The sequence below is a fragment of the Hippoglossus stenolepis genome, chromosome 20 (genome assembly GCF_022539355.2).
Source record: "Hippoglossus stenolepis isolate QCI-W04-F060 chromosome 20, HSTE1.2, whole genome shotgun sequence".
In the NCBI taxonomy this organism is placed as follows: domain Eukaryota; kingdom Metazoa; phylum Chordata; class Actinopteri; order Pleuronectiformes; family Pleuronectidae; genus Hippoglossus; species Hippoglossus stenolepis.
The window spans coordinates 5,980,995-6,008,306 of NC_061502.1; the positions used below are offsets into that span (position 1 = coordinate 5,980,995).

The window sequence follows — 27,312 nt, forward strand, 5'->3', positions numbered from 1 at the left end:
GTGAGATGTCCGGCCAGCCTTCCTTCCTTCCTTCCATCCATCCATCCCATGTGTATGCCTCTTATCATAAGTGCAGACTTTGATTGAAGTAAGTAGATGTATACACAGAGCCAAGCCAAGTTAAGCTAAGGGTTTCTCTCTTCTTCTACACTCCTTCTTTCTTCTGTCTTTCATTCATATACCTCAACCCCACACATACCAGTGGGCCCCCAGTTGCTTTCTTTGAAGATGTACTTAGTTGAACTGACGAGAAATTTAAAGCGAGTGACAGCGGCTTTCAACAGCTCATGAAAGGCAAAAGAAATCTGCCACTCTGTGTGAGTCAAATGGATGGGGGAATTGTTGCAGTGGCATGGGTAGCGGGGACCGGGACTGTAGGCAAAACCTACACACAAAGCTTTCTTCAATCCCTCAGCCCAGGCTTGTACACATCTTGGCTCATATGGAACGCATGAAAATGAGCAACTGCGCAGGAAAGACAAAGAGAGCCTCAGCCAGCAGAACCCCAGAGCTACCTTTGACAAAACAGCCACCGAAACCTGCATCATTCAAATATATTTTGGCATGTCTTCATTCAGCAGGTCCCACCGCCTCTCCTTGCCCTGGGAAAATACAATGGCACAAAGCGCGGGCTCTCGAACATTTTCCCTCCGATGCCAAATTGAGAAATTTATTCCACTGCCCTGGGGAGTCAAGCTCATTAAAACATATTACTACTCCTGTCATACGGAGACTTACCTATAGGCACACAATCAATTCCTGCTAAAAAGACAGAAACTGTCGATGCTCAGTAAGCTATACACTTTAAATATGTTGCAGTAGAAAGGCAAGGTGACAGGGCCCATTGTGTAGTCTAGACATGAGCTCGTTTCATCATAGGAAAAACATCAATGTTGTCCTATAGGCTGAGCCAACAGGTGTCACAGTCACGCACAGCCTATCAGGTTTGGTCTTCATTTTACTGCGGCCTTAGGTGGGAATACTGACAGGGATGTGTTTGACTGTGCCATGGGAGGCGTTAATAGCCCCACTAACGATGCAAGGAGCACAGTTAATACCTTTGAACTGTCATGCTCCAGCTTTATGGATGTACACCACATATTTTGTATTTCTTTTCAATATGGGTGACTGAATGGAATAGCTTCCTGTCTGATGTTATGGACATATGTTCTATACTACATATACAGTAGTAGAGGGCTGTTCACCTTGAAGTAACACAGCGGGCTGGTGTAGAATAATAATACACAGAGTGTGACCGGCATACAAACCTTTCACTTCTATAAAAAAAAAAAAAGTACGAAAAATACACTGCAGCTCTTTCATGTCCATCATTTGTGCCTACTGGAACCAACAGTACTATGTTTGAACACAGTATTAGAAACATTTCCTTAAGATCTCTCTCTAAATCTACACCTCCGCAATTCTGGTTCACATTTCAACATCACCAAAGCATGTCAGGTGCAAAACCTGGCTATTGCCTGGTCCCATCTTTGCATTCGACTAAAAGCTTTATCAGGGAGGCTCAGTGAAAGGTGATGGGTATGACGAGCTGAGAGGCATAAAAGTAGCCTGAGGTGTGCAATGTGTAGTTCAGATGTGTAGTGTGGTCAGGTCAACAGTATAAAGGCCAGAGAGGTCTCCAGGACAGCTACAGTAGTATAATGGTAGTAAGACTACCCACCCTGTAAACTGGCAACTTGGACAGGCTATTGTTAAACATTTTTTTCCCCATAGAGGTAGTAATAAGGGACAAGATAAGGCCTTTGAGGCAATGAGCAGATTTAATGGAGTAGATGCCGCATTTATTGTAACACAGATCTGATACGATGCAAAACACTCTTCTCAATATTTCAGTACATTGAATTACTTACTCTGATAAAAAAACAAGGATATGACAATAATGGAATTTTAAATGAAAGAGATGTCAAGGAAGTGAAGCTGGGATGAAAGACAAGACTGGAAGGCATCTTTCTGCCATAAGAGAGCATGTATACATCTGCTCAACAAGCAACCCTGACGTCAAACATTGAAACAAAGTGAAAACTTCAAAGCTGTCTTGGGGAGAACGTTTTGCTCTGTCAAATTTCACATTACCTTGATCGATTTAAACTTTTATTTTGTTCCATCAAGTGCACCACAAGCACCCTGCCAGCGAGTACAATAGAAGTTCTTCAGACTGATGGCATTTCTATCCGGGCACAGTTGTTGAAAATAGAAACTTGAGATAGAGAGAGGAAAGGCTTGTGTGGGTGACTGCCATTGGCTTAGCACTGTGTCTCTTTGTCTATGCACAGATACACATGCATGTACACAGGTGCATGTTTGCATATGCAGCCTGCAAGTATCAATTTCATCTGGGGACCCTCATACTTATTCACTTGGACGTGGATCCTTCAAAAGAGCCCCAGGCAAATATTTACATTATAATATGCTGATTGCTTCACTAATGGCCGGTGCGGAGTGCTCTATTGTGGCGTGTGAAGCGAGATATGCGGTTCTAGCATGGTAACTAAGGACGGCAGGAGTGAGAGGCGTAGTGTTGGGAAACAAACTGTCTGGCTGGCTGGCTGACAGGGGGGAAAACACAGAAAAATGGGAATATATGAAACCTCACATCCCATTACCCACAGCAATATTCTCACACAGGCCTCCCATGACTAACTGTCCTGATCATTCCGGCCAGCTGCGTCTGTATGTACAAATGGGCCAAAATGAACTATTACTCACAGGAAGTAACTTGCGCCGGTATTAATGGTACAAAAAAAACATTAGTTGAATGCTAAATATCCCCATTTTATCCCATCAAGTCAGCGGTTGTTGGAGCCTCCTCAGAATCTAATAAAAGACGTAGACAAGAGGGAGAGATTAGACTAACATACAAACTCCAAAGAAAACTCTGCTCTCTCTTTATCTCAGTTTGTTTTTCCAGCATCTTTGCACAGAACATGATGGTAATCAGGCTTCATCGAAAATGAGGGACGCTGCAGTGCTTCCAAATATTTCTCTTTCTCTCCGAGACATGCTGATTGTGCTATTAGGTTGCACAACAAGAGTGTGTGTCTGGTTTCTTTGGAGTTGGAAGGAGGGTAGGACAGGCAGAGGTGGGTCAACAGCAGGAACCTTAGTTATGACTGGCCCTGGGTAGCACTAAGGGTCCTTTCTCATTATATCTGCACATCAGGTTTGGCTGCAAGGTATTTCACTTATCTGAGAGGAAACCCAACAGGCTCCGGAGCTCCACTCTCACCAAACACTTTAATTGGATCTTTTAAGCACTAATCTGCTGCCCCCAAAACACTGCCTTGGTTTTAATTAAACAAATGCCATATTAGATTTCACTTAGGCTCCTTGAAATGCCACATCTAACTCATACTCAACCACAGCGCCACATAGAGGTGGCTATACCCAACCCCAAAAGAATCATTTAATATTGCAAATGACATAAACAATTCCTTTGCAGCACCGTAATCCTTTAGAGCTCGTGTTCAGAGGTTACGAAATGATGATTTTACTCTTTGCTGGGGCTGCCCCAGTGTGATGCATCAGAGCTTCTGGGCTAAGCCCTTATCGCAATCCCTGTAACAAAGAGCTTCAGTCGGACGCCACTTTTACTAGACATCAAACAGCCCGATCGCCTCATCTTGACACTCCTTGGCTTCGATTAATACCAGGATTATTCAGTCAGAACGCATCAACAACACTCATACTTCTCTCTGAGATGGGGATAAATGGACCATTCTCACGGTGCCAATAAATCAATAAAACATTACGCTGATGCAAAAAGAGTTCCCACAAGAAAGGTGACAAGCAGAGAATGACTGTGAATTCTTTGTCTATATGTCTTTCTCATCTCTCTCAGTCTCACCAGGAGAAGACGCATCTGACAGAGGACGGGACAGAATGGAGACATGAAAGGAGAGGAGACGTTGTCAATTTCATCTTTGTTCAGTCTGTGTAATGGACGATTTCTCAACAAAAACATCAAATTGTTTGTTGCACTGAGATCAGTGAATCATCCGAATGGACCAATTAAAACTCTCAGCGGTTGATCGAATGCTGCACAATGAATGGAGAGTTGTCAGACTTGGAGGAAAAAAAGATCAGTACGTGACGCCCGCGCTGTTCTCCACACAACACCACACTAGGAAGAAGGAAGGGCCGGCTAATGCACCCTTGTGCAAGCCTAAGAGAGCGATCTCCAAATGTCCTGACCAATGAGAGTTTGACTATTTCCTCACTTACAACCACTTACAGCAGTCACATTGAATCAATGCCTGTGGATAGTTTGATTGGGCCAACCTCCCCACCCCCCCTCAAAGCAAAGCCTGTCTCCCACTATATACCCTGAGCACACTCACTTCTTTTGCATTGCCTTCAACCCAACCACTCCTACTCTTTACTGCCCAAGGGTGCTTTTTACCTCTATTACAAGATTTTAATTCTGTTTGATGATAGGCATCAAATGCAGTGCCCTTAACCCTAATCTCAGTCTCCTCCTTTCCTCTTCGCTGCAGCATCGAGGCGATCTTCATTATGCATGACATGATCGTGAATTAGGTGGTGGGGGGCTTTAGTCGAGTGTCTTCCTCTGAGGGCATATGAGTGTACTTGTAAAGGAGAGATGTAAAGGTATGTCCATGTCCCTGAGGCTACGAAAGCCATTACTTGACAACACACCTGCAACAGGAATGAATTGGTGGCAGTGGTAGTCATGGCTTTGGTTGCATAGCTCCTGGTCCAGCTTTGATTACCACTAATTGTTAATGCAAATGAGCCCCGCTAAAGCTAAGCATTCCCAGAAGCGGCACGTTCCTGCAAGTCTTCGATAAAACAAATGTGTAAGGTATAAAAAGAATAACTCCATAAGTGATGAATTACCCCCTTTTTGGAGTACTCTTTTGATTCTGTCTCAAAGTGTACGCACTCTGCATATTTGGGTTTTGCTGGTTGGTTATTGCACCATTTGAGAAGGGCATTGGTATTCTGTTGGAACTGTAACTTTCTGGATGTCTGCAGCCACTCCAGGGAAGCGGAGGAGCGAGAGGGGAAAAAGAGAAAGGGAGAAGAGAGTCAACTGCATTAAAGTTTGGATGACGACAGTGAGATATTGCATAGAGAGGAACCTCAAAAATATCTGGATATGAAAAGCAACAGAGAGTGCTGAAGGGAGGGCTGTGTGTGTGTGTGTGTGTATGTGTGTGTGACAACAGCGACAAAAAAAAAAAAAAGTTATACCAAATGGCTTGCAGTCGGGATCTCCAGGTTTTACAGAGGAGTAAAAAACACGGGTGACATATAAAGAGCCAAACAATCTTTGTCAAGACTTTTACACATTTTTCTCCAGTGGCTCCAATTCCCTCAGTAGGCTCCAATTCTCCCTCTATCCACACGGGCCACTATCCTCTACCTCTACAGTATGTGTGTGCGTGTGCGTGTGCGTGTGCGTGTGCGTGTGCGCGTGTGCGTGTGCGTGTGTGTGTGTGCGTGTGTGTGTGTGTGTGTGTGTGTGTGTGTGTGTGTGTGTGTGTGTGTGTGTTGAACTGGCTCTCTGCCTAGCCAATTATGTCTTTGTGCTAGAGCCATCTCCCCGTCCCTGACCTTTAACGCCCTGCTCCCAACAGACCGCCCTCCACTCCACCACTTTGTCTGAATGTCTGTCCCACTATCGCTCTTCGCTGGCCCACTAAAAAGAAAGAGAGGAGAAATGTGCTTTCTTTTTTCATCATTTCACATGGAAGCATTCAATCCGTCCTCCTAAGACTCTGCCCTTTCTCTCCCTACCCGAGCGCTTGCAAAGTTTTAGAATTATGTTCTGTTTCTCTATGCAACTGTTCATACATGCTTTGTCTGTGCTCCAGTCTACCACTTGCCCGCTGTGATCAAAGCTATCAATAACTGTGAATAAATTCCGGTTTTGTCGGCAGATTCCTATCTACGGCTAAGACCAAATGAAAATAAAATAATAATGCAACTAGATTTGCCCATTACTTCCTGATGGCATACCTCAGCAGGGCTCCACAATCCAATCAAATGGCAGATAATGAAAGCACGGAAGCAATTTAATTCTTGAGAGTCCTTCAAAAGCAAAAAGGCAGCGAATCGAGCAGATCAGCCAAATTTATGGCGGATTATACATACACCTTGCACCTTTTCCATCCCTTGGTCCTAGCCTTTCTTTCTCCATCTCTCTTGCTGTACCTTGCTTTTTTTCTGCCTCCGTTCTATCACTTTGTCTCCCCCCATTGCAGGGCAGGATAATTAAAGTTCTTTGATGCTCTACCTCTCCAACTACTTCACAGGGACAGAGTTAATGGAAGTCACTGGCTTCTACCAGATCTTAGACTTTAAATTGAATGTCTCCACTCCATTTGAGAGCTGCAGCTAGATAAAAGAGCAAAGCTCTTTACTTCCCGGTCATAGACCTCTAACTAGACGACTGGAGACGCTTTAATGGTCACTGCTGTGCATCATATTCAGTACGTATGAATACTTGTTGAATATGAGAACCAGTATAATGGGTGATTGTCTGGTGTGCAGCAACATGTGTGCACATTGGATGTATGGGCACCGATACATGGAAAAGCACTGAGAATTAAACGGCTCCTTTGAGATTTGAGTCTGATGGTTTTGGCTGTACGATCGTCTGTCCATTCTCCTTCTTCTCTTCATTCTGGCATCCAAACATTTTTGAATTTGCTGCGCTGCCAACAGAAAGAAAACTAAAAACCAAGGAGATAGGGATGTCCCAGTGTCTAAAATTTGGTGCATTTTGTGTGTAATGTGCAAGAGATGTTTTTATAGTGTGTGTAGAGTGTTAAGGCAACACATTGTCAGAAGCTTTGTTTTCGTCTACTACAGTACACTGGATGCCACTTCATATTAAGACGTGGGCGTAAATATTGGGCACAAATGAATTTGGGGGTATTTTTACTGTGACTTCTGTACATAAACTATCCTTTTATTTAAGCACTTCTAAAAGCTTGTTTGTGCCGCAATTGGAAACCCAAGGGTCACGCCTGTGGTAAAGTGTGTGTGGCTTTAATGTACCTTTCAGCTTGAGCTGAAAACCCAGACACACACAGTACGTATACACACAAGCACACAAATATACATCCATCTATTTATCCACCCACGCACTTCAGTCGTGGCCATCGTAGTATCAAAGCGTCAGGCTGCTCGGCATTGATGCCACTTGACTGATTGATCTGATATCAGTGAATGCATAGATACATGTGGAAAGTGTTGAAAAGGTTTTGTAGTGCACAGAGACATGTGCATATAGACATGTCTCTGTGTGTAAAACGTTCTCTGAAGGTGCTTCCATACTGAGCCTGTGTGGGTCTGGGTGGATGTGCATGTGTTCAGGCTTTGAAGTCGATTCACGCTGGGGTGCATTCCACATGGCAGGAGGCTGCCCCCGGCTATACCACGGTTACGCAGAACAGTGAAAACACGCAGGAAGCGCAAATACAGACACATACAGTATACATGTGGACACACACAGTTGGAGGCACTTTGAGACAGAGGAGCAACAGTATTCCATGAGACAGGAGAGGGGGCTGCAAAGCACCATACCTGCCAGCTCCTATCTAGTCGACAGCCTTCTACAAACCAGACCTAACCAGACACACCGAGTTTGGTCGGTTAAAAAGCAGCACACGTACACACATTTCTCCGGCCTGACTTTCTTTTAAATTTTGAAATATTATAGCCATCAGTACTGACATTATGGTTGTGTTTCATCATCTGCAGCAAAGGTGCCACAGGAAATCAGGTGCTTTCAATTTGTAAGAGGCTGCTGCAACAACAGCTACGTGTGAACACCTCCGAGTGTGTCATACGATTTAAACCGAGAACAATAGTCATACAACCAAAAGTCCTAACGAGTAAGACATGCATGTGCACACGCTTACAGAAAGGTCAATACAGTCATTCCAGGACCACGATGTTAAGCCAAACCAACACCGAAGGTCTGAATGTCAGCAAAGCCCGCCGGACAGCAGACATAGCCCCTCGATAAAAACCCATCAGCTCATTGAATCATGCTCCCTGCACTCATCTCCCAATGAGCCTCTCCACTTCATCAACAACTGCCATAAGGATCAATACGGCACTTCAGTATCGATTCCGCGTTCTGTGGTCAACGCCAGCTCCGATAATCACCTGTGTTCGCTCATCAACTACACCAGTTCCAGGGCAAAAGGTTAGATAAGATGTAGGATTTCCAACCGAGAATCACTGAACCTGAACCAGTAACAATAACTAAATGGATTCTAGGGAGGAGGATAATGAAGTCAGACTATGTTGACATGCACTTTTCAAAAAATAATTCCTAATCCGTGAGATTGTATGGCTTAAATTGATGGATGGTATGTTAAAGTTGAAGTAAAGTTAAATGTGAAAAAGGTGAAAATATTCTGTCTCTGTTAAGAAAGCGTTATACTGAGCCATACATCACAATCAGTAGTTGTGCTGGGAGGCAACGAAGTTTATCCAGGTATTACGGAGGACATATTTTACCTTCTGTCTGCTGGTGAAGCAGAGCAGCCATCTGAACTGGGAACATTAAGGTCAGCTGAAACATAAATTCACTTAACTGTATAAGTTATTCGAGCCCTAAACTCACACACACACACACACATACATACACTAGCTTTTGACATTTGAAAACTGCGACTATGTTGCCTGGACTGCCACTGATATGTACACTATGGCATTGCAGTGGGGGTGAATATCCGCTTCTCTTTCCGAATAGAGCCTGATAAGCTCTGCTCCAGCTTGGCCAGATAGATAGACAGAACGGGGGCTGCGTTTTTCTATTTTTTTTTCCTCTGCTGTGTGTCCTAGATGTCTGCACACAGTGGCAGCACTGCGTTAATTCGCTCAGACGCTGTCACGAATGCGGCTCAACGTAGCCTGAGCCTGCAACTTGGCATGAGGGCAAAAAGTGGAGGGAGGGGGATAGAGAGAGAGAGAGGGAGAGATGGGGAGAGGCAGCTTGGACATAGGGCCGGATAGAAAGAAAAGCAGAGATAAAACAAGAGAATTATCCAAGAGATAAAGAAGAAAAGACAACACAATGGATAGACAAGGGATAGAGATAAAAATGGAACAAGCACTTTTTATGAAAATGAAAAGCTCGGGATGTTGGTTTGTGGAATTAACGCTGGTGACAAATCATGCGTGGGCATCGCAGTTGAATTCCATTCAGGCAGCACACGGCCGCACACTCACACCTATAGATCTGGGCGAGTGATACTGTATCAGGATAAGCCTGTGTCTCTCTGCTGCATTCAAATATGTAATCTGTACTGTATGCTGCCAGTTCTGAGGACAGGTCCTTTCAGTGGGGAGAAAGAAGCTGCAATGAACAGTGCTTGAAATACAGAACCACAGTGGTGGTTTTATCTGGCGGTAGCTGGTGAAATCCCTAGACATCTCGGCAGCAGATTGCGAGGTAGCTACACAGCTTGTTAGATACCACGAATTTTCAATCAGACTTTGTATTATTATCACTTAGCCTTTGAGTATTTGGACTGGATTAGCATACATTCCGTGTATTTGAACGCAGCTCATATTAGAGTCAAGCCAGAATTTTAAAAATGTACCCTCTTTGCTCTCTAAGTATATTTCATCAGATTATCGTAGAGTATGGCTCAGTTTTCTGATAAGCCTCTGTTTTAGAATTCAATCATTTTAAATATTTAATAATACACTTGGTGTAATGTACATCACCACAGCCCTAATTAGTAAAACAGCAGATAACAGTCATGTTATCCTCATCCTTCTGCTGCTGACTATTATTGGTCAAAGAGAATAACATTTTCATCGCATACATTTTCAAGTGCAATATCACTATGTTAAGCATCATATGTTCAATATCAAGTGCACCACTACTCCCATAATACTTATTACTATTAACATTGTCATAACTTCTTTCTGATTCCACTTTAGTTGAGCATTAGCTCACGTAAATTGTGATAATATTTTTTATTTCTAGTGGGTACTTGTTCTGAATCTACTCCATACACACTCTTTTCATATTCCCTTATTTTTTTTTTTACACATGATACTCGATTATTTTATTCTATTGTACTCTTGTGTATTGTGCTATGGTGTGTTAATAAAACGACGGGCACAAGGATTTCTACGGGATTAGTAAAGTCTATCTTATCTTATCTTATCTCATTTTATTGATTTTTTTGAATCACTTCCACTTTTGAAATTGGTATTTAGAAGCTGCTAATTAAACTCTTTTAATCACTATATTCTGCAGAGATGTTTCACATAAAATACTCTGGCAGTCCAAAGTGCACAATAATTACCTCTCCAGATGGCATTTTCATGTTAAATCAAATATTTTTGTTAAATGCCACAACCTTGTTTTTGCACTCTGAAATTAATGTTTAGATCTCGATAAATTCGCCACATTCTTCATGCAACGTGCCTCTATTTTTGACATTTTAATTACATAATTTGTTTGTTTGTGCAACCAACTATTATTTGAGACCTGGGTATTATCTGAAAGCTTAAGCTTTTAGCTGAGAAAAAAAATGACTGCGGCAAGATAGACGGCTAGAGAGACGGCAGACGAGCTCGATGGAGGAAGATAAATGGATTGATTTTGCATTGCTGTGAAAAAAATGGAAAAGCAGGCCTTTTGTTGGATAAATCTGCTTAGTTTACAGTCAGCACTGATAAGGGCAGGCCGAGGTAAGGGTGAAATAAGGATCAAATGTGGTGGCTAGAGGACAGCCATAGAGAGGAGAAAATCAATTAGAGGGAGGGAGGGAGTGAGACACAGAGTGGGTACGGAGTCTTTGCATGTATGTGTGTGTGTGTATCTGTGTGTGTGTAATAGTATCATCAGGTTCACAGCACCGAGCGTCGAGTTGAGTGATTCTATGCAAGTGATGGACAAGAGAGGAGGAAGGTGGAAGAGGGGTGACTCATATTCTAGTGCAGATACAAGAGCACCAGCAGAGCAGCGGTGTGTTTGTTTGCATCCGATGGGGAGACCTCACAAAATACATCTCTCTTCACAGGTGCACACAATTTAACCTGCCTCGCATAAGCAGATTACAAGCACCAATATATACTGTATTAGATTCAAAAGAAAAAAAAAACTCTCTCCTCTGTCTACAATTTAATCTGCCTTTTGGTAAGAAAGTGGTACTAGCGCATTACACACAAGAGAAAAGTCATATAGACAGAGAAGTACATAATCTCTGCTTCGCATAAACAGAGGCACAGTCTCTCTCACATACACACACTGTACGCAGTCAGTATCAAGCCGGAGTCAGCATCTCCAGATAAAGCAATGTAGATAGTAGCTTGGCATGCTATCATCGCTGTGATTAATCCTTCGGCCTGCTTTTGAGCACTTGATAAATCAAATCAAGGAAACACCCACTCACACCCACACACACACACACGCGCGCGCGCACACACACTCACTGCAGAGGCATGCATGGAGTAATGAGCCTCTAATCAATCTTACCCAGGCGGGGCAGTTGCAGTTTCGTCCTGCGAGCGAGGCTGAACTGCTCCTTGCACTCTTCATTCTGACAAATATGGGACATATATTGTTTACATCAACAGTGCCCTGGGGGGCTTTTGGGATCCATATGAATTATCCATATCCACTAAGTGCCCTGTAAAACAGGATGAATCACAGGTTAACGCTTGCTAAGTCTCAGCCGGTTATGTAAGACTTGAGTAAAGAGGCGGTCTGCTGCCTACCTTTTTTCCTATCTCTCTCTCAGCCTCTCGATTTCTTTTCAAGTTAATTTCACTCGTTATTATCATAAACTATGACACAGAGTCAGAGAGAGGCAGTTGCGGTGAGACAGTTCTCTGTACGATGAACAAGAAGTCAAGGAGTGTGGAGAAAAACACTTGTGCCCTTTGACCTTCTGTTAAACTTGTGACCGACCCCTGGCACAGTGTTGCCCTCAGAGGTTGCTAATGATTCCCGAGGGACGAGTGTGCAGTGTGGAGGAAGAGCAGCTGGGTGGCAAAGATTTGCAGCATGTGTCCGTGCATGTGCACGCCCTCCTAGAAGCTGTCAGTGTAACAGTTTAAACACACGCTGTGTTTGTTTGCAAAATGTGCAACTTGTAGGAAGATTTCCTGAATTTTGGCAGAATGAAATGTAAATCAGCATGTGATATGGACAATTAGGAGGATGTGACGAGATTACATAATTAATTGAGCAGCAGAAACTGGTGTTTTTAATCAGCCAGTGTGGTGATTAAGGAGGGGTGACTTCCAACAAGGGTCCCCATCTGGACTCAAAACTGGGACAGTGGCAGTGTTTTCTTTTTTCAAATTCCTGCATTACCCATTTACAACTATTTGTACGTACAAACAGCTGAAGGGAAACACAATTTGTTTGTCAGCTGAATTGTGCAAAAGCTTCAGCAGTGGTTCCCAAACTGGCGGTCGGGGGGGGGGGCATAGAGCCACTATATATTCCTGCAGGAAAAAATTAAGAAAAACTGTTGGATCATGTTCTCATGTTGACCTTTACCTCCCTACAAATCTATAATTTATTAGGGGTCTCTTCAGATTTCACAGGAAATATAAGTAAGATCTTGATGAAAAAGAAAATAATTTAGGGAACTGATATCTATGAGTGTGAATTGAAGGGGACTGTTGGGCCTTGGTGGAGGTTTGTGCTCAAGTGCCATTCTAAAGGAACATAAATACAAACTTGGGCTCTGAAAGTTCACTCAGGATTTTCAGTTTCTAAAATGGAGGATGGAGGATGTCAGACTGTCTGTTGTGCTGCTTTGTTTCTCGTTCTTCCGACAAATGCACAAGTACAAGCTATTACACAAGCTGTTCATGTCAGGACACGACACGTGCATGCTGGAACACCTGACCCATCAGCCGGCCCAATCAATTCTCCCTACGGGTGTTCCTTCATCGGCTCGGTCAAAATTGGGTTCATGCCGGCTCGGCCTACCTCCCTGCCTGCCTCCCTGCCTGCTCGTCTCTCTTCCTGGCTGGCGGTGTGTCCATATTAGCGCCGCTAGTAAGATGATATCATGTTTCCGTGTGGCCAGCGAGCCTCTTAGCCAACCCTGACTGACTGTTTGCTGAGGGACTGCAGGAAGTCCCAATGCAATATCCACTCAGTGCGTCTGGGCAAGCCCATTAGCTACTTTAGCCTTGACTGGAGTGGGCTGGAGAGGCTACCCCCCAATCTCTCTTTCTCTGTGTGCCTCTGTGCTGCACCTCGCTTTCTTCCGCGTGTACACTCTCTCCATCTTCTTCTCAATTTATCTGCCGCCTCTCTGCTACCTCTCTCTTTCACTCCAAATAGTTCTATATCTCTCCGTTGCTTATTCGCTCCCTTCCGCCACGATAAACCACAATAAACGAGAAATACTGCATTGCAAACCTGGCAGGGCAAGAGTTATTTATTGGGTCCTTGCTGGGAAAGATGGAGGGGATTACAAATATTATATTTACTTGGCTGTAAACATATTTATCAGTGGATGAATTATCCGTAGGTTGTGCATGTGTCTGTACAAACGTGTTGGTCTAGATGCTCAGTCCAAGCTCTGGTGTGTCGAGCAGTAGCAATGATTACCTATGACATGGTGCTAATGTCTAAATATCTGAGCCTGACAAAAAATATACACTTAGTTATCATCTCTTACAAATGCAAATATAGGCTAATTAGGTAATATTATAAGAAACACCTAATTTCTACTATGGCAAATGACAGCAATAAACTATTAAGACAGCCCATTAACCCTAAGGAGGATATTCAAATAGCAGACATTACGAATCATTGTCTATAACAGTGCTCCATCTTGCTGCCAATAGCTCCAACAGCCCTTTTCACAGAATCAGAAATCAATCACTGAGGGGCTAATTACTGCCAAGAGACACATCCTGGAGAGAGGTGCAAGTGTGAGGGGGGGGGGGTCTTTCTTTATAATCTATAGAAATTATACCCTCTCCATGACCCCTCAAGGTCACAATCTTCAGTGCGAAAGTCTTGGACTCCTTTAATGCAGAAGTGGTCTCTGATGTTTGGACCCCCTCGCTTGAATAATGTCCCAGCGACTTTCCGCAAGGCGAGTCAGCACCTCATGACTGACTCAATCGAGCGGTGTCACATGGCGAGCGGCGGATCTGACAGGGAAAATTGAGTATCTGAAAGGTGTTCTCACGTCTCGCCGCTTGGTATTTTTGATGGAGCCCATAATGAGCTCTGAGTGAAGTCACTAAAGGCTGCAAGGGCCGGCGAGCAACCTATTAGTAAACTATATGATGTCACCGCGGATCACATATAACTTGTTTAATGACCTCTGCAGGAAATCTCGGTTTCTGTCTAATGTCTGGAGGTTTCTGTCACCGTCTCCATGGAGACTGACATGACACGAGGGGCACAGCCATTTAAGAGAACTGACTTTGGAACCAGAACTGGAATTAGTGAATGGTAATAATCCTTGTGAAAAAGAAATAAGTTCATTAAAAAAAATGGCTGAATATTAGGAAGTATAAAAATAAATTAACCATTAAATATCTATAGGCCTGGTTCAATTTGCACTCATCCGATTATTAATTTGCATCAAGGATGAAGCTACAATCAGTAGGGGTTTGTTCAAATGAATAATCATTTGATGGATAATTATGAAATGTGTTCAGCTACTTCCTATTGGAGCCATAATTAGAAGAGCTAGAGAGCATAAATATAATGAATAATCCACGGCTGGAGTGACCGAGCGTAGGGGGGTAAAAGAGAGAGCACTGAGTTTCTGGAAGATGAGCTTGAGAGGACCGATTTTTCCTGTTTAATTTGCAGAGCAAGCACATTTAGGGACAAAATAATGCAGTGAAGCAAAGAGTTTTGGAAAGAGAGAGAGTAAGAAAAAAAAGGATGTGTATCTCTATGTTGTGAAAGAAAAGAACTATCAGCAAAGACAGAGGGAACGTCGGGGAGAGAAAAGAGGGGACGGTAAAGAGGGAGGCTGCGAGCTGAGCCGGCATAAAAGTGAGATAAAGGTCAGGATGAGAGGGAAATGCGGTGGGAGCCATCGCAATGTCACTGTCACCTCATTAATGTCTCCAACTTTGTTTTTCCACGTTTGTTTTCTTCTACTCTCTCTGTTCTGCTTCCTCTCTCCTTTCCTTTCTATCGCCCTCTTCCCTCATCTCTCACTCCTCTGGTCTTAAAAAATAACACCGCCTTTGCCGAGATAAAATGCACGAGTGCGAGGTGCAACAAGAGGGGTAGAAAACAAAACCACACAATGAAGCCCCTCGAACAGCTTTTCTTATTGATCTATTGTCCTGAGCATTAACAGGCAGCTGCAAGAAAAGAGGGAAAGAAGTTGAGCGAAGAGGAGCAGGATGTGGAGGGAAGAAAGGCGATGGAGGAAATTCGAATGAGAAAGCGGCTCGTTGTTTCTCACAGACATGAATCTTTACCCCTTCTCCTCCAACCTTTCACAATCCATACTCTCTTGTTCTTCACTATGTCTTTCCATCTCATTCTGGACACATCATGAATAGCCAGAGGCCAGTATCATTCAAGTCCATCAATGTGCTGCAGCACGCCTGCACACACGTGCACATGCGCGCACCTTAACAAGGTAAGACAGCAACACAAAGGCATTCAATGCTCCCAGTTCATTGGAATAATTTATATACGTGCTACATGTGGAACAAGTTATTATGCAGCTCCTGCACCAGGACCAATACATTTTACAGGAGACTGAGGGGTCAAATACATTTTTCATAAGCCCAGCTGTGACAACACAAACCGTTCCAGTGTGTTGCCATGCTATCTCCACCAGCTACTGGGAAGGAAAACTAATACTCTGCAGTTATTTCTCTGCCCTTGTTACATTATGAATTAGTTTTTCATATATGCTATGTGTATACTTTGGGGTAATAACAGTGACAGTGACACAGGCAGCATTTATCACTGGAAGCATGTTTTAAAGATAGTCAGAGAGGTGTAGTGCAGCCAGGTTTACATTTATTCACTCTGCTTTCACTTCTACAGGGGTCGAATTAGGAGAAAGAAATACAAGGATATGAAACTAAAGCAGCTTTCTGACTCTGCAGAGAGTCACAGTGTCTGTATGTGAGAACGCAAATGTAAGAGTCGTATTTTCTGGTCTCTTCTCTCTATTCCCCTCTTTTCTCTCCCCTCTTTTCCACACATCTCTCCTCTCTTCACCATTTTCCTCCGCTCTCCCCAACCGGTCGAGGCAGATGGCCGCCCCACACTGAGTCTGGTTCTGATAGAGGTTTCTTCCAGTTAACAAGGGAGCTTTTTTTCTCTCTCCACAGTCGCCAAAGTGCTGCTCATGGTGGGAAATTTTGAGTTTCACTGCAATTTTTAAGGTCTTAACCTTACTATGTAAAGTGCCTTGAGATAATGTATATTATGATTTGGCGATATTCAAATACAATTGAATTGGATTGAAACATTTTCCTAGCAGCCCCCCTGATAAAATGTCCAAGACAGCCCTTGTGAGAATACAGAAGGACAATTTCCGGAAAATTAACAAACAATGGCCGCAAAACTGGAAGAATACAAACATCTCACGAGGAAAAACAGGTGTCACACACGTAGAAGACGACAACAAAGATGGAAAGACGACGCGATACAAGAGGGTTTGTTGATAAGGGCCCACGTCGGTGTAAATGTGCTGTAAACAAAAATACTTGATATCCGCAGTGGGATCAAAACATAACGTCCTGCATGTTGCACCCACCGCCAACTGAATGTTCTGCATGTTCCCGTATCTGTCCCAGGTTACCTCCTGCTGTGTTTTTAATATGCGAGAGGCAAACTCCTGAAAATGTCCGTACATTTATTAGAGTTCATGTCTGAAAACAGCTAAATTGCAAATACTTCAGGTGAATGAAGGGTATTTTACCGAGCAGTGATAACAGGAGTGGGAGTTTATGCTCCTTTAGGCTGAATTCAAGCCACTGGGACTTCCAGCTAGATGCTAATGTCAAGATTTGAATATGCTCACAATGAAAATGCTAACATTTAGGCTCATTAACATCATTATATTAAATCCTAATGGGGACAGGAGTGTCTGTACCAAAGTTCATAGTAATCTATTGAACGGTTGTTGAGATTTTTTAGTTTGGAGTGAAGCAGCGGACCACCTAATGGTCCATAGAGCTGTGGTTACTGAGAGTGATGTACTGTTCCCATTCTCCATCAGTCAATTGAAGTTAGCACACAATATATTTATAGAAATATTTACCACACCACAGTCTTGAATACACTTTGATCCAAAGTTTCAATAGAATAGTCCCCCATTACAATTTGTTCACCTCCTTTTCAATTATTCTTCCGGCGGCGAGGAGAAAACCATTTTTCAGTTAGACTAAGTGCCGGTGCTGCCACTTTTCCCCAACAGTGTCAAGGGCCCGAGGAAGAAAAACAGCAGACTCAAACTAAAAATGTCAATCCTTTGATAATTTGTGAGAAAAAAGGAGAATTTGATGCAGCCTGTATTCAAATCACAGAGCTGAAGCTTAGCTCAGAGAGAGAGAGAGAGAGAGAGAGAGAGAGAGAGAGAGAGAGAGAGAGAGAGAGAGAGAGAGAGAGAGAATATGAATCTCAGCCTTTCTCCATTTCAACCTGCTCAAGACGTTTATAACAGCACAGGTCCAGTCTATGAGGAAGATTTTGTTTCCAAATGATCCTGCATCAAACGACTGCTACACACACACACACACACACACACACACACACACACACACACACACACACACACACACACACACAACACCGCACGCACTCCCTCTCTCTTTAAGTGCTGAGAGCAAAGCTTCAAAGCAGGTTAAACCACCCTCAGAGCTGTGACTCACTTACTTTTAAACAATATCTGCTCAATATACAGCGAAGCAATGATGCTTTAACTATAGAGCAACCTCTATCTTTATATCCAAAGCAGTGAGACTTGAAGCATGATCTGGATTTGACTTTGGTCTGGTGACTTATATGTTTAGTCATAGACGTATATGTTTGGTAGAGCAGCAGACAGTGATGTATTAAAGCAGGTTGGGATTAATGTATGTTACAATGTACGCAATAGAGAAGAGATATTTATTCTAATTCAAATAGTTGATATAGTGGAACAGGTATCTTACCATTCTCCTTAAGCTGGTGCAGGAAACACACTACATCTTGACTAGTGTTTGTCTTGCAGCTCTTTAACAAACAGCCTCCACATCCCTAAGTATTTACAGTTATATGACATTATATCACTTATAGTGAGAAATCTAGAAATTACCAGAGATATTTTGGTGTGCAAGTGTGTGAAATAAACAGAAACACTCTTTCCAAGTCTTAAGAAATAAGCATATTTTTTCAGCTCCTGTTCCTGCATCTTCCTAATGGAATGCAAGTCATTGAGATAGTGCTTTTTTCCAATGGTGATAAATAAATAAAAAAACAGGGAAAAAAACTTGTTATTGGATATTCATGCCGATGGCACCCTGAACACATTCCCTTATTTATAGATACCTCCGCTCTGCCTTGCCCTCACTCGGAGTCACTGGCTCTAATTAAGAGTTTACAGACGAAGAGGGCGCAAGTCCCCCGGGCGTGTTGTGTTTGTGTGTCTGTTAAAGTGTGTGAATGTATACATAAAATATGTAGACATGTATCAGGCACCTTTGTGCTGAAGTGTGTGTGTGTGTGTGTGTGTGTGTGTGTGTGTGTGTGTGTGTGTGTGCGAACCAGAAGTGAGAGTAGGTCACACATTTGCAAGTCATTAGCAAGTCTCAAGATTTAACCTTTAAGCCCCAAGTTCAAGTCAAGTTGAGTTCCTGCTGTAAGTCAAGAAATGCACAAACTCTGATAATGAACCTCAGTGTCCACATTTAAATCAGTTAAAATGAAAAGTTGAGATTTAACATGAATGGAAGCTGGTACAGAATATGTTTACACCATATAAATCTCACTGATAATTGACATTTTGTGGCAGTCAAAAACAAGACAATGTGGGAAAATGTCAATGTCAAATGGCCGCATGTAAAACAACTGGAGTGCAACTGACTCCTTTTTAGTGGGTAGCATTTTTGTGTAACTCTTTTCAAGTTTGTTTTTTTGTGGGTCTTTCTAAACCTAGTTCATTTCACTATATTCTTCATTACAGTGGCTGAACACAATTATCTGCAATACATTTAAACGTATAATTGTTCTATTCGATAACCACACAGTCGTCCACACAGTGTTCAGGTCTGCTGGTGACTTAAACTGAGCAGGTAACATAGACTGTGCATAATATAAAGATGGACGACAAGTCTCCACTTCCTCCCTCTGTCCAGAAATGAAGCCAAAATTTCCTGGATACGAATTTGCCATCTTCTGCATTTAGAGCTAAAGTCTGCACAGTAACGATCAAGAGGCGGAGCTAGAGTGGCATGGTCCAATCACGAGTGAGTCTCAGCTGTCAATCATGACAAATAACCCTGAATTACTGCATCAAATAACAAATAAAAAACGTACCAGATTAGCACTTGAACAAACAAGAGTGTGATTAGTAAAAAACAAAAATGACAGAAAACATCTTTGAGAAAAAATGATTAACATTTAGTTTGACCTATGTCCCAACCGTTAACATGTAGAGGGCAGGATTTATGACCTATACAGCATGTCGTCCATCGCTATACACAGTCTATGGCAGGTAGCGATGGCCTCTAACTCTTGTGCTCTTATGTGTAGCTACTTCCCTGGTTCCTTCACTGATACAAATTGAATGATAATAATATGAATACAGTTTATTTGCTGTGACGTAGGTGAGGCTCAGTGAATTGGAAGTGCCAGTCCACAACATAGAAACCCAATTGTTAGCCTATCTACTTGAATAAGCAAGAATAACTAACTCCAGCAGATAACAGCAGTAAATAGAAATGCCCTGGGATAACGTCTGTTGTTGTTAATGTGCTGAATCGCTCAATTATGTTTAAATAAAAACATGTAACTTCTCAATATCTAAAAAAACAAGATACAAGTATCGCATAAAATAAGTCAACATCCAGCTGAGTCATCACTTTTAGCCACGCCAGTATCAAGTCGTCAAATGTGCGACTCAAGTCCGACTCAGTACAAGTCATGTGACTCGTGTCGCCCACCTCCTGCACTTACATTGCGGTATATGTATACATACAGAACTGGGCCATAGTATTTATCTGTTGGTGTCTGTATGTTTTCTTTCAAGGTCTCAGCTGAATCTGTAATTACAATCCCCCCAAAAGCAGGGTCAGTCTGTCGCTGCTGAATTGTAAGTAGGCAATTCACAAACACGCACACACACGCATCCCCCCCACACACGCACACTAACTCACACACACACACACACACACACACACACACACACACACACACACACACACACACACACACACACACACACACACACACACACACACACACACACACACACACACACGTATGCACAGTAACAAGCTTCCTAATCTCCAGATTTTTTTTTCTCCTCTCTCTTATCTCGCTCTGTACTGAGTCACCACATTCTGCATGCAAATTTACACAGAAGTCAACCAGAACCGATGCAGCTATGAAACTCTGACTTCTGATGCAAACAGTAACAAGAGCTTCTATGTGGATACAATGTAGTCTGGGAAATAAGCAATTTTATCCGTACGTTTAGAAAGATATTTCAAATGAATCAACCATATATAAATATTGTTATTTGTCATCCACAAGTAAATTCAACGAGAATGTGTCTGTAATAGCATATGTGAAAATAAAGGAAATTTCAAAGAGAATAAATCAATCAGTGTGATTCTGATCGAGCATCACACCTATACGGCTTCTTAAATGGCTGCCACCCCAGTCCCTGCCCAGTCTCTCGTACTTTGTATGGTTTGCACATTCCACATTAGTGATGCAGATCCTCTCTCTCCCTCCTTCCCACTGCCTGTCAGGCTCATCTGCTCCAATAGCCCTCTACATGCATAAAATGAGCCCTCAATGTGTTAAAAGGAGTCAAGCATAGACCTGGCTCGAATGTATTTTTCAAATGGATTTGATCCCCCTCGCAGGGAGAGACACAGACAGACTGGCACAGGCTGGATCGCCCCAGAAGCTATGAATGCAGATTTTAAGCAAAGGCCCCTCGAATCTGGCCTGTTCTCTTTCTTTTTGTTCAGGTTGTTCCTTTGTGTTATTTCAAAAAAATATTCTCCAGTGGTATTTTATCTAAAACATCATAACCCAGCAGTGTTGCAAAAATGTGACTACGGTTACTCCTGGTTTACACATGGTTTATATTTATAATCAATGATTTTTCTGTCGCTTTTCAATTTGATAACTTATAAATCCCCAAATAAACATAGAAAATTAAATGCTATTGTTTTTTTATCAAAGTCAAAATAATTCAAACATTTATTTTATTATTTAGATGCTTCAACACATAGCAACTGCATAATCTATATTTACTGTATAACTGTATTACATATACTATATAATATTTACTGGCAGGTGATTGCAGCAAAAACATTTAAAGAATTTGATGGTAAAAAAAAGGATAAATCCATTAATAATTAGATAAAAATAAAAACCACTAAACCACCTAATGATACCATAATAATACAGTCAATTCGTAAAAGCATGTTCCTTGTGCAGCTGGAGAGACTTAATATTGCTAATGCTGCTATTAGATCACATTAAGTACCTATCAAACATAAGTCAATAATGAAAAGGCATGTGACCACCGGTGCTAATTCTCCCTCCTAGGTGTGCACAGAGAAGAAACGCTTGTGCAGCTGTTAGAATAGATAACCGATGCATGAAATCCTACATGGACATTTCAAAAAAGAGGGTTGTTAATTTCAAAGTAAATTTCCAAAAAGCCAGATGTGATTTTGTCAAACAGAGACCTACATCTAAGAGGACAAGTCCATCGCGAAAAGAGGTGAGTAACAGCAGCACACGTTCTAAAGATGAGGAGAACCATCGTCCAGTCCTTCACTCTATCAATCATCAGTTACAAGGTGGGATTATGGTGATTCAGAGTTGCTGCTAGTTCCTCAGTTGATAGAGTCACCGTGGGTGTTGTGCTTGTCAGTGTCACTGACAATTAAACCTATAATCTCATAAACAAGATACAGATCCATGATGCAGAGCTGCTGTCAACTATCATTAGCTCCTTGTGCTGTGGTGGTAGGAAGAGTGAGAGGGTGAGCAAGACAGAAAGACAAAGACAGAGCGACAGAAGGGGGGGGGAAGTGAGTGAGTCAGTTGTAGGAGAGAAAACGATAGAGAGGTTGCTACAGATGGCTCCTTTTGACTCTGATCGGTTATGATGATAAACTGACAGAAACAAGTGAAGCCAGAGAGAAGGGGGAGAAAGAAGATGGATGGGGAAGGTGGGGACGGGACTCACCGTGGCCGGCTCGTAGAGAGGCCGGGGAGCGGTATATGGACACAGATGGCTGGTGGTGCCGGGGCCCCTGAGGGCCCTGCGGATGATCGGGCCGGTGCAGGGCAGGGGGCAGGGGGGCTCCAGAGGTAGGGGACAGGAGATGGAGGTCTGAAGACGAGGAGGAAGAGGAGCCCCAGGCAGAGCCCAGCACCATCCATCCCGCTGCCAGAGGCAACATCCAGAGCAGCTTTCCTTTGGGGAGCATGGTTCACGCCCCCCCTCCCTACTGGATATTTAAAATTGAGTAAAGCAGATGTACAACGATCTCAGAAAAAGTGACCTTCCTTTGGCCAGGATACAGCAGGAAACTCCATCACAGAGAGAAATCAGAACGCTCCTTGTTGATGTAAGATCCAGCAGGTCCCTCCAAACAAAATGCAGCTCAGGCTTGTCTCTTGGACCCTTCTCGTTGGAAGGCAGCAGATCCCCCGCTGTTCTTCGTTTGCTTGCTGGCTCTTTGAACCAGAATCCAATATGTCTTTACTTTCTGCTCTTGGCAGGATCACCCCGTGGCTTTTCCTTTGATGACCATGTAGCCCAGCATTTGTGTGTGCGCGTGTGTGCAAGCAACTAACGCAATTGTGCATGCACGCTTTTGCGGGCGACACCTGTGTCCCTGTGCGCCCTTCTTCACCTGCAGGCGCAGAGTGAGTGACAGCGGAGAGAACAACCTGCGCTGCAGCCTTCTGTCCGCTCGCTCCGCTTCGTTCTGCACAGCTCCGCTCTGTCAAGCCACAGATAACACACAGCCTCGGCTATGAGACCGAGGAGGAGGAAGGGATGGAGGGAGGGAACAAGAGAGACGAGGAGCCCCACACACTCCGGCGCGGATGAACTGTCAGCTTTCTGTCTCTCTATCGTATTAGCAGTAACACACTCTCCGCTCCCTCACAGTTCGGCTACAGAATATCAGCGCCAGGTGAAGATCCCAGCTTGTGCTTTATCTCCGTCCTTAAGTTTGGATCCAATATTTGTCCGACTTTTCTTTTCTCCCCCACTTCTTTCGCCAGCTCTTTCTTCTTTCCTTTCTTTTAGTTTCCCTTGAGAAGAGAAGTGGTCTGGCTTGTTAACCCAGGGAGACCCAGACTGATAGCTCTTTGTATTACTCCACGGTGGAGAGAGACAGATTCGCAGACAGATAAAGAAAGAGAAAAGCCAGGGAGAAAGAATCGGACGAGAAAATGAGAAACTGCTGGGAGCGAGTGAGATGGAGAGGTGGTGGTGGTGGTGGTGGGGGGTGAGCGAGCGAGCAAGCCAGGAGGGGAGGGTGGAAGAAAGAGAGGATGGAGGAGAGAGAGAGAGAGAAAAGAGAGGATGAGGGCTCAGGTGAAACTAAGTGAAGATGATGGGGCAGAGGCAGGGAGAGGAGAGGAGCGGACGGGGGGGAGGGGAGGGAGCAGCAAGTGGGCCAGCCTATGCAAATCCTCCCTGAGCAGCGAGCAAATCAGGGAGGCAGGCAGCCACTGCAGAGGAGTGGGCTGCCTTTTAGTCACAGAGAGAATAAGGGATGTGAGGGAGGGAAGAGAGGAGAGAGTTAGGGAACGAGCAGCGGACGAGAGAAATTAGAGAGTGAGGGGGGGGAAACTGAAATGGATGTATAATAGTATTTGCAACCTGGTATTTCTGGCATCGCAGTTTTTCGAACCCGGCTCCACAGTAGCGTGGTGTCACTTTCCCTGCAACAGCATGTGACCTGCTCTCCCTGTGTTTTGATGATTTCTGAAAGCCTATTGGAGCCAAGCCACTGAAGTACAAAAAAAAAAAAATTGAAATAGATCCATGCATTATGCACACTGCAACAGATTTAGTGAATTTCAAAGAGTGGAATCTCTCTACGCTCAAACAAAAATGACAGAAAGAAAGTCCCTGTTCTGTCAATCTTCAGTTTCCTGTCGCGTGGAACTGTCTCCCGGCATCGGGGAGAGATACACAAACTCAAAGGTCCAATCGCAGTTGCATCACGCTGGATTTCAAAGCGTAATTTGTTTTGACACGAGGGCTCAGTGTTTTGCTCTTGACCTTCTGAATTACACAGACATATTCAAAAAAGAAAAAAACACAAAAGGGAAAGCATGTGCATGGAGAGGTAGCCATGACACTGACTGTGCTGCAAACTTTCCAAATGCCGAACTGATTATTAGCTTTGAGGAGGCACTGTGCACGGCTCCTTCACAGCCTCAGCTTCACTCTCTGCATTTGTCGAGATGTCCCTTCATATTTTCTTTCCCTTTTTTCATTTAAAAGGAGTCCTTATCTGAGACACCCGGGGGCACAATTATTGCTCCGCTTGTTGTGAGCACAGAACACAGAGATAATGTTTCATGGGCAAATGAACGACAGAGGAGAGGGGACAGTCTGACATCCATTGATCGTGTAAAAGGGAGGGGGCAGCTGGGATCAGAGGATTTCTACAGAGCTAATTTCTATGTGAAAGAATGAGAGGCAAAAATATGTCAGAGCTTATATTTTTGCATTAATGTTTGTGTGAGTACAAGTAGCGTTTGATTCGAGTAGTTCCAGTATCTGCAAGCCACAGGCAAATGAAGTGAGAATTATTTTCTTTCTTTTAATTTGGATGATGCTTTGAATTCGGAGAGGAGTTTTAGTAGCAGGCCCTTTTATTTGGAGAGAATGCGTTTTCTAAATCCTCTGTAATTTAATTTCTATCTTTTATTTTTTCATTTGAAAATATTTCCAAAGAAAAATGTTTTTGTGAACATACTAATGTCTGAATTATTCGATATTAAAATATTTGAGTTTATATCTATGCCCTTGAAAAAAGTATTTATCTATAACATATAATTATGGCTTTAAGCGACAATAAAACTGTGACAAAACCTCCATGGTTATTATGAATTGAGAGTTTAACATGCTAAAGCTCAGCTAAACTGTCTGTCATTTAGAAATGGGAGCCTGGTCTTATGAGCCTGGGGGTGTTGCCGAGATGATATTTGCCTATAAGGAAGCTTAGGAAAAAAAGATCTTAAAACAAAACCTGTTCTTCCTTTGGCAGAAAATGTAGCTTTCATGTACTGTAGCACATTATCACTCAGAGTAAGAAGCTTACTAAGGTTCTGTAACATCACAGTTGACATTTGACATGGCAGATGAACAGCATATATGAGTGTCTTTTATAAAAGACTTCAAGATATTCTTTTTTCTTTCTGTTCCTATCTTTACTTTTCACAGCTTCATTTTTCCTGAGCATGGCTTTTTTTTCCTTCCATTTTTAAATAATTGGTGACTTGGTAAAACCTGTCTAACAAGAATGCTAGACAGCGGATTGGGATTCAACGAAGCCACGGTCTTTGTTTAATACTGCATAACACCAGGAGAGCACCGCCTGGGCTAAATATATCACCACAATGAAAATTCAATTTGCATGTGATTTTTACTGAGATTCGTCATCATGCAACTTTCTGGCGAGCAGGATTTTTCCGACTCTGAAAAAACGCTGCTCTAAGTTAGCAGGCTGCTGTAGCTCAGTTTGCATGTCTGCTCTCAGGGTAGCTGACTGTCCCTCTCATGCTGAGAGTCAGATCTTCCATGAAGAAAGCATAACAGAAGCTGACAAGCCAACAAAGAAACACGTCATCTCTGAAAATCCCATCCAAATCATCCGTTCATGTCAATCTTTTTTTTAGACGTGTGAGTGAAGATGTGAAAGTTCCACCATCTTTTAATGTTGAAATGATTTTATTTTGTTGCATCTTGCACGTCACGGACAAGTGCTTTAACATTTCAAATAGTTTCTTAAATGTTAATGAAAAAAATGGGTCCAAGATAATTTTAAGATCATAGTTTATGCATCCTGTCCCAGCTCCAATTAATATCTAAAACTGACTTGCTTCTCTAATGAAGAGATTCAGAATGAAAATAAACTGCTAATATCAAGATACCAATACAATTGCGACAAGTTTGACTGCAACTTGATCTAATGCAGTCCATCTCAAATAATACCATTGCGTGAGTTATATTAATGCCTTTTGTCTTTGCGTGGTACATTCGGAAGACTCAGACACCCCCTCAAGGCTTCATGCTGGGTAATAAGTTGCACTACTTATGTTCAAAACAGAATTTTGATTTCTCACTTGGCTTAGAGAGCATTCCAAAATAGAAAATGACCAGATGTGCCACAGTAAATAAGCTCAAATAACACTCAATCATCACATTTGCACGGCAGGTTTGTGAATAAAATACAACTGGCTGAGGATAACTTAAAGACTTATTCAAATATACATTTTCTTTCTACACTTTAGAGACACATGTGTTGTGTTGGAGTGTAGAAGAGAAGAAAAGCAATATGTCACCTTGATCATTACCCTCCCTGCCCTGCAGCTAAAGTGGACCATCCAGAGAAACATTGTCTTTATAGCACAGTACAAGAGAGGGAGCAGTTGATCCGCAATCTCGTTCAAACGACCCATCAGGGTGCCCGGACCTTTCAGCGGGGAATTCATGGACATTCAACGCTACAAACGGAGCCTCTCACTTCTTCTGTGTGCCAGCCAACAACCGCCCCCTCGGCAACTGGGCTCCCACATTTGCATGCCTACTCCCGTGCATAGGCAAACAAGCCACCTGTAAGCGCATGCAATCAGAAGCAACTGCACAAGCTGACATCTCAACTGCCGAGCCACACCCGACGCTGGAGTGTAAAAGGCTGCGTCTTCTACTCCAAACTAGTCAACCAATAAGAACCATGGGAGCGCGGAGTCTCACGCTGGCTCAGTAATGAACCCTCGTCAGGATCAGCGCTAATTAGTGTTTTACATTCTGATTTCTCTGTGGTGTCTCTCTGTGACAGATGAAGTCTGCTCTGCCTGCCCTGCACACAGGCAAATGGAGCGCAAAACATCTTAAT

General features: G+C 43.0%; 1 protein-coding gene across 17 annotated transcripts in view; it reads right to left on the reverse strand.

Moving 5' to 3' along the window:
* The window catches only part of LOC118099626 (neurexin-3b), a 280,728-nt gene that overhangs the window by 81,555 nt on the left and 171,861 nt on the right, over positions 1–27,312 (reverse strand). Inside the window, exon 1 of one of the 17 annotated variants that reach the window (XM_035144325.2) lies at positions 22,410–23,671. The exons of 15 other annotated variants lie outside the window; for them this stretch is intronic. In XM_035144325.2, the coding sequence (XP_035000216.1) occupies positions 22,410–22,653 (244 nt within the window). In that variant the 5' untranslated portion in view covers positions 22,654–23,671. Of the gene's footprint in view, positions 1–22,409; positions 23,672–27,312 lie in introns of those variants that run through there. One more of the 17 variants, XM_035144324.2, reaches the window with a different exon arrangement.